The sequence below is a fragment of the Mercurialis annua genome, linkage group LG5 (assembly GCF_937616625.2).
Source record: "Mercurialis annua linkage group LG5, ddMerAnnu1.2, whole genome shotgun sequence".
NCBI classification, from domain to species: Eukaryota; Viridiplantae; Streptophyta; class Magnoliopsida; order Malpighiales; family Euphorbiaceae; genus Mercurialis; species Mercurialis annua.
In genome coordinates this window covers 50,300,111-50,307,753 of record NC_065574.1, presented here as the reverse complement: position 1 = coordinate 50,307,753, position 7,643 = coordinate 50,300,111, and the positions used below count along the sequence as shown (strand labels likewise).

General features: G+C 35.3%; 1 protein-coding gene across 3 annotated transcripts; it reads right to left on the bottom strand.

Annotated features, from left to right (window-relative positions):
* Nucleotides 1–499: 499 nt before the first annotated feature.
* LOC126681233 (histidine kinase 4) lies at nucleotides 500–7,373 on the bottom strand. Of its 3 annotated transcripts, none has more exons than XM_050376717.2 (12): nucleotides 7,266–7,373; nucleotides 6,395–6,748; nucleotides 5,667–5,900; nucleotides 5,384–5,553; nucleotides 4,692–4,910; nucleotides 4,423–4,609; nucleotides 4,283–4,334; nucleotides 3,961–4,190; nucleotides 3,670–3,768; nucleotides 2,749–3,461; nucleotides 1,931–2,431; nucleotides 500–1,396 (listed from the first exon to the last, which is right to left on the bottom strand). In XM_050376717.2, the coding sequence occupies exons 2-12, from the start codon at nucleotides 6,674–6,676 to the stop codon at nucleotides 1,132–1,134; spliced, it is 2,952 nt and encodes a 983-aa protein (XP_050232674.1). In that variant the 5' UTR covers nucleotides 6,677–6,748; nucleotides 7,266–7,373; the 3' UTR covers nucleotides 500–1,131. The 3 variants fall into 3 exon arrangements, with proteins under 3 accessions (XP_050232674.1, XP_050232675.1, XP_050232673.1); XM_050376718.2 differs by having other exon boundaries at nucleotides 6,395–6,742; XM_050376716.2 differs by lacking the exon at nucleotides 7,266–7,373 and having other exon boundaries at nucleotides 6,395–7,237.
* Between the last annotated feature and the right edge of the window lie 270 nt (nucleotides 7,374–7,643).

The following is a 7,643-nucleotide window of genomic DNA, read 5'->3' as shown; positions in this document are numbered from 1 at the left end:
GTGTGAAAATCCCCACCCTTATTTTAACTATTTGATGAGTCACACTACGAGTCACGTGTGAAACACGTAAAGCGACACTAGTAATAATAATATTTCATATACAAAAAGTCTAGTTTACAAGCAATTACAAGTTTAATTATGCTTCTATACATCCAATGGGAATGGAGTTTCATTACTTCTACCATTACCGAAATAACCGAAAAATAAATAACTATCCAAAATAGATAAAAAAATCTTCGTTACTTTCTAAAAACTTAGCGAAATCTTAGTGAAACCAAATTACTACGTTCAAAAATTCAACAAAACCTTAGTGAAACTTATCCGATTTTTGACACTTCCCGGCATATATTATCTTTCTCCGATTTGCAGCAATCAATTAGAACAATTATTTAAAAATGAAAAGAAAATTAATCATATCGATTTTATAAATAACTATTAAGTATATTTTCAAAGTTATTTAATTTTTATAATTTAATAGATTTTATGAAAGAAAAATTAGTTAAGGTGCCAAATCGAACTTTATAAAAATAATCATAATGATTTACAAATAATTACTCAGAATATTAGATCCTTATATTCAATGTGCAAAACATAATACAAAATTTTCATTGAGAGCAATTTTTCAAAATACAAGATGATACAAAAAAGTTCATTGAGAATAATTTGATATCCATGAGTTCAAAAAATCCTTCAATCTCAATGAAGCTATCAGTCTTCATCTACAACAGAATTCGATCCAGACTCGGTCTCGCCATCGGAAATGCTTATGCTCATAGATTTAAGTCTTGCAGAACAGATAATAATGAAAATAGAGATCAAAGTAAAAAATAAAAAGAATTAGGAGATTTACACATTTTGCTCCCTCCCTCTTCTAGGATCTATTCACACAAGTAAGGGATGGAGGCTCCTTTTAGTAGCACCACTATGCTCTGATTCTAGTCAAAGTTAATATGAAGTTGGTTAGTAAGAATAACCCGAAACCTGTCATCACGAAAATTCCAAGGAAACCGTCTATTATCCGCTTATCACCATGTTACACCAGCAGATGACGGAAAATTGCTGGTATTACTCGACTTGATAAAACTCTACGGTTTAGCTTTGCATGGTCTGTAGCTGGTTAGGATGACCGCGTTACGAATCTGAGATGGGTTTGGCTTTGAAGAATGTGGCAACTGCCTGATAGAGATTTTCTTCCTCGAAGGGCTTGGATACGTATCCATCCATTCCACACTTCAGGCACTCATCGTATGTTGCATGTATCACATCAGCTGTCATGGCTAGTATCGGCAAATGCCACTCGCCTTTTCTAGCAGCAGTTTCTTCTGACAAGGATTCACCATTCATCTGTTCATTTGCTTCACTCTCCATCTGCCGGATATGACGAGTTGCCTCAAACCTGAAAAATATGCAGGAAAAACAAGTTATACAGAATATATATACCAGAAGCACACACTATTATCTGTTAGGTATGAGTAATATTGTGGGACATAAGACTTTAGGTGCTTCGATTCAAGAAACTTTGATCCAAACCCTTCAATCAAACCTTGAGGAGCTATTAATGTTCAGTATACCAATACACATATATAAACCTTCATTAATGTTATTACGTTGCACATATATGGAAAACACCGAAAATTATCTTTTATAAGAATATGTTTAAATATAGGTTTCGAAGTGTTCCCGGAAATGGAAACTGAAGGTCGTAGGACTTGCACAAGTTTTCATGCAATATAAGTACTGAACCAAGAATGTTAATGGACAAGAAAAAAATTTAACAAGTTAACAACTTTAGTGCAAAGGATAGGGATATGACAAAACTTCTGCAACTTTTACATGTTTGTATAGTTCTCTCAATTTAAAGAATTCAGGGATAAGTATAACTATAACATTTAAACAATTAAAATCCATAAACAAAATGATTAGATCTTACCCGTCCATTTCTGGCATTTGAATATCCATAAAGCAAGCATCAAAACTATGTGGTATCTGAAGCAGTTTCAGTGCTGCTTTGCCACTGTCGGCACACTCCACATTAGCTCCGAACTTCTTCAGAGCACCGGCAGCAACTCTGCGGTTTACCATATTATCATCAACCACCAGTATTTTCTTTCCGAAGAGTAGACTACGAAGAAAAGAAGATCCATTAGGCCCATCTTTCCCTTGCGGTCTCTTCTTCCCCATTCCCATCACCTGCTGAAGACATGCAGCCACCATACTTGCCCTCAAAGGTTTCATGATCACAGTATCAGCAAATCCCGCGGTCTTTGCTTTATTAAATTCCTCATTACTGATGTTTGTAGCAAGAAGTATCATCTTAGGCAATTTAAGCATGTGTCCATTTTGTTTCCAGTCCGGTAGGCATATACTCGAACCGCCATCTTCCCCAGAAATCCAAGAGTCTTTCTCAACTAGAACTATCTCGGGCTGAGTGCTACAGTCAGTCAAAGTAAAAAAGTGTCATAAAAAAATAATTGTAAAAATGAACTTCCAAATTTTATCAAAAATGTAAGTAAAAGGAGTTTATCCTAGATTTATTCTATTGATTCATCAAGAAGTATTCCTTTGATCATCTTCAAAGATGAGATTAATTTGGACAAGAGTTGCTAAATTTTCAGCGAAGGACACTCTATAGCTCCATCCAGGTATAAGTTGGAGCTACTTCAAACATAAGAAATGTTTGGCATTCAATTTGACGGAAAATGAGCAAAAATTAGCAGGCTGCATTGTTGCCGAACTGAAAGAACTTACCTAGATTTCAGAGAACCATTTTTCGCACAGGTACTAGCAGCAGCCTTGAGATTACTTGAAACTTCAGCTAGGATACCGAGCCTCTTTAAATGGTATCTGGTTACAGCAGCTCTAACTGGCTTTCCATCAACTACTATTGCTTTCATTCCTCTGAAACTAGACGGAAGATCTTCATAATTACGCTTTTCTACTTTGCTAATTGTAGTTTTCTTGCACCTCCCAAAAGAAGCAGTGAATGAAAATGTGCTTCCAATTTGAGGCCGGGTAATGAAATCTATATGGCCACCCATAAGCTCAACAAGACACTTACTGATACTCAAGCCAATACCAGTTCCACCATAATTTCTTGAGGTTGAACTGTCTGCCTGCATGAAGGGCATGAAAACACGATCCTGCGCATGCAACGGGATTCCAATACCTGTATCCTCCACAGATACTATCAAAGTAACACTCTCAGAGGCCTCATTGGTCGTCAGCACATTTAATGTACCGGTAGATTGAAATTCCTCATCAGCAACTAAATGCTTAAAGGCTTCCCAGCTGTTCCGATCATCAGCAGCTTCAAAACCACTTAATGTATTGAACTGACGACCAGCAGATACTATCGCATCATTTGATTCCCCTATCAAACAATTGTCAGCTTTTGCACATGGTGTTGCCTTAATATTTTCATCTACATGAACTTTGACGAATATGTGTCCTCGTTCAGTGAACTGCCAAGTAATCAGAAAAGGAAAAACCATTATAATTTTTTCCCTAAAAGTAAGTTATCATGGACCACTATGTAGTGAAATTAAACTGAAGTTTCAGACAGCAACATAATGAGAAGTAACATTGTCAAAGAAACTGTGAAACCCCACTGATAAACTACAATGCATGCTGTTAAGAAATAAATGGTGAGCCATACGGCGATCCACTGACCTTGACAGAGTTCCCGACAAGATTGGTGATGATCTGTCTGAATCTCCCTGGATCCCCAAGAACAATTTCTGGAACTTTATCAGAAACAAACACTGACAGCTACACTTCCAGAATGTACAGAACATATTGCGATTGCACATCAGATTGAGGTCAAGTCCAGAGTAAAGGAAAACAAAAAAGGGAAAATGTCACTTTTGGTAAGGCTGAAATATGAGCAAATTTCATGGCCTAAATACGGCAAGTATTTCAGCCAACAACAGAATATAGAAGCAATATGTCTTCATGACTTACCTCAATACCTTTGTGTCTAGACTTCTCAGAAAATAAAGAAAGAACATCATCTAAGATAGAGCGAAGGTCAAAATGGACAGCTTCAAGCTCTAGCTTGCCAGCTTCAATCTTTGCCCGGTCAAGCACCTCATTAATCAATGCTATCAGTGCCTTTCCACAGGCTTGAGCAGTTTGAGCATAATCCCTCTGTGTTGAACTTAAATCTGTATCCAGAAGTAAAGCAAGCATTCCTGCAACCATATACATATATTAGCTTACTATGAAGGTACGAGAATCTGGAATAGTCCCAACTCCAAAATAGAAAACAATTTCCTCCACCTACCAAGAATTCCATTCATAGGTGTTCTGATTTCATGAGATACGGTAGCTAGAAACTGTCATCAAGAAAATGAACGATACTCATGTTACAAGTCTGAAAAGAGGAACGGAATATGCATCATCTACACATGATTAGATAAATACCTGTGATTTGGCAACATCGGCAGCTTCTGCTCGGACTTTCAGCTCTTGCATCTCATGAAAATCATCCTCAACCTTTACAATATGATTTGCCGCGCCATATAAGATATAACCCACTAACATACCAATCACGGAAAATAAGAACGCAGTAGTGAGAGCTGTCCATGATGTTGGTGCCTTCTCGTGATACCTGCCATAAGTAAAACACAATTAATACCTGCATGTTGAAAGCCTGAACTAATTTATCTAATTTTGATAAGTAGTATACTTACCTACATATCATCTTATGTTTCCTGAATGGGTCTCCGAAATCAAGCTTGCTTTCATGCACAAGAGACATGTCACCATCTTGATTTTGGACACCATACATGATTAATGGATCGGAAGCATTAGTTACATCATAAACATTCACTAAAATTGCCTGATTCCCAGCAAGTTGTCCAAGTAAATTCTCCACAAGAGACTCAACATCAAAGGCTCCACCGAGGTATCTGCTTCCAAGCAGAAATTCATTAAAACACAAACATAAAGAAATTCAACATAAAAATGAATGAGCCTACTTAGAGTCCGCCCCTTTCTGCTCCGAAAGCAAATATTTTGAGAAAATTACAAATTGAGACGATGGCTCGGTTTGCTCCCCATAATATTGACATAGATATAATTTATTATACATGCCGATGATATAGGACAATGGGGCATCTGAATTTTCTTAGAATGATGAAACTGGTTTCATGGAAACAGAATACAGTGATTCCCTCTTCATGCTCATTCATTACTTGTTCTTCCAGCATTAGAAGGATAGAACAATAAAAGATAAAATACATATACCATAGTTCATTGTATTCCAAACTGGCAGTGTCCAAAACAGTTAAACGAACAGCACCGACTCCATGACAAGATTAACAAACTTTTTGGAGCATCAACCTTAAAAAGTTAAACTGTGACAAATTGCAAAGTTTTTTACCCTGCACTTGCTTCTATGCGTTGCGCCACTGTGGGGTTTGGAGGAAGCTTTGACTTGTAAACAGGGAATGTCAACACCACACCAAGATGGTGAGAATTTAGCAGCCTGAAGGGGCTTGTCAAAACAGCTTTTCCTGTAGCTCTAGCATTCAGTATGTTATCTTTATCCTCCTACAGACGCAGGTGAAATTACCGACTCAAACACAATTTGAAATACAGAATGCATATAATAATTTAAACAAGAAAACCAAATTGAATCAATGAGTAACGTTAATTTTGTTTACCTCCCCTGACATCATATCCAGAGATTCAATGTAGGACACCGTTTCTTGAGAAAATATCACAGGCGCATACTCATCTCGTATAGGAGAAGGCTCCTTCTCCATAGTCTTTATTGTCCATCCATGTTGCCTCTCAAACTCCTCCCTCTCTGAAATAACTACTCTCTGTGCATACGCTACACCACTTAACAACGGCCGCTCAAACGACGTCCTAGCAGTGTATTCAGCAAATGTTTCCTGCAAAATTTTCAAGAAATCACAATTTCACCATTCACAATCAGAAAACAGAAAAACATATGCATCATCCAACTAACCAAGTCAACCCCAGTTTTAAATTCACATCTTGAAAACAAATTAGCACCAACTTGAAATTTCCAAATTCATTTTATTAAGTTTCCTCAATCATATCAGAAACCTAACACAGCCTCAAAGTATCCAAATTTAACCATAAAGATTCAAGATTTCAATTTTCTCCCCCTATTTCTCACCAATTAATCAAAATCTTAACAACTCAAGAATTCAAGAACCAAATTAGCACCAACTTGAAATTTACAAATTCATTTTACTAACACAACCTCAAAGTTTCCAAATTTAATCATATAGATTCAAGATTTTAATTTTCTCCCCATATTTCTCAGCAATTAATCAAAGAATCTTGACAACAAGTCCAAGAATTTAAAGAAAATAACAAATCAAGAATTAAAGAACCAAGACAAAAAGGCACAACAAACCTGGTCAATAGCAGAAGGATTCTTGTTGTAATGAAAAGTGGAGACAAGAATAGCAAGAGCATGAACATGATTCACACTAACACTAAACTGATCTTGCAACATTCTTGCCCTTTGATCACACATACTACTCAACATTTCTTCTCTCCTAACCTTAATATCAACATCCATATTGTTGAAGATTGTATAGGTCACAAATGCCACAAAAAAGATCCAAAAAACCAGCAATTTAGGCAGCCAAGCTCTATGAGATTGTATGAATGTATGACTACCCTTTGTCCCCATTTGTTGCTCGCTCACTTTCACAGACACTGAATGGTGGTGGTGGTGATGGTGGTGGTGGTGGATCTGCTGTAACTTCACAGCCATAGAAATTTACATTCACGCAAGAAAAAATTAACAAGAACCAAGAACAATATTAATATTTCACTTCATTTTCTGACCAAGAAAATCTTCACATGCAGAAAGGTTCTTGAAAAGACTGAAAATTTCTGAAAATACTAATAGTAAGAGCATTGTTTAGAGTGATTTAAAGATTAAACAAGAACTTAAAAAAAGATTAAAAATTTAAAAAACCAACTTCAAGAAATGAAACATTTTTTAAAGAAATGAATCAAGAAGCATGGCTTTCTCAAAAGAATCAAACCAAGAAACAGCCCAAATTCCAAAGAATTTTTAAAGAACTGTTATGATAGTAATTAGTAAGCGTGAAGAAATTTACTACTACTCTCCTAGTGCTACTACTAAAAAAATTAAAGATTAAAGATTAAAGAAAAAAGAGCACGTTCTGTTGTATTAAAATAATGGTGTTAGTTAGAATATTTAATCAAGAAACTAAAACATAATAAAAAAAATGATTGACTGAAGAACATACACAGCGAAGCTTAAGCAGGCAAAAATGGAAGATGGGTTAGCTGTTAATTGAAGAAGGAGATGATTGTTGTTAGCTCAAACTCAGTTTCATTAATAATAATAATTAGTAAGTGAACAAAACATATAAATAGTATCATAGAGTTTTCCAGTAAAATAAAAGCACAACCTATTTTAAGATTTGTATTTTTTTTTTATTTCGTTACTAGGTTTATGTTTTTTTAATTGGTTCATGTACTTTTGAAAATAGTTTTATGAATTTTTTTATATTTTTGTTAAGTCACTATACTTTTAAAAATAATTTTACTTGATTTTTTTATATTTTTGCATTTTTATTAACGGATATAATTTATAAAATTATTTTAAAAGATAATAGATACAA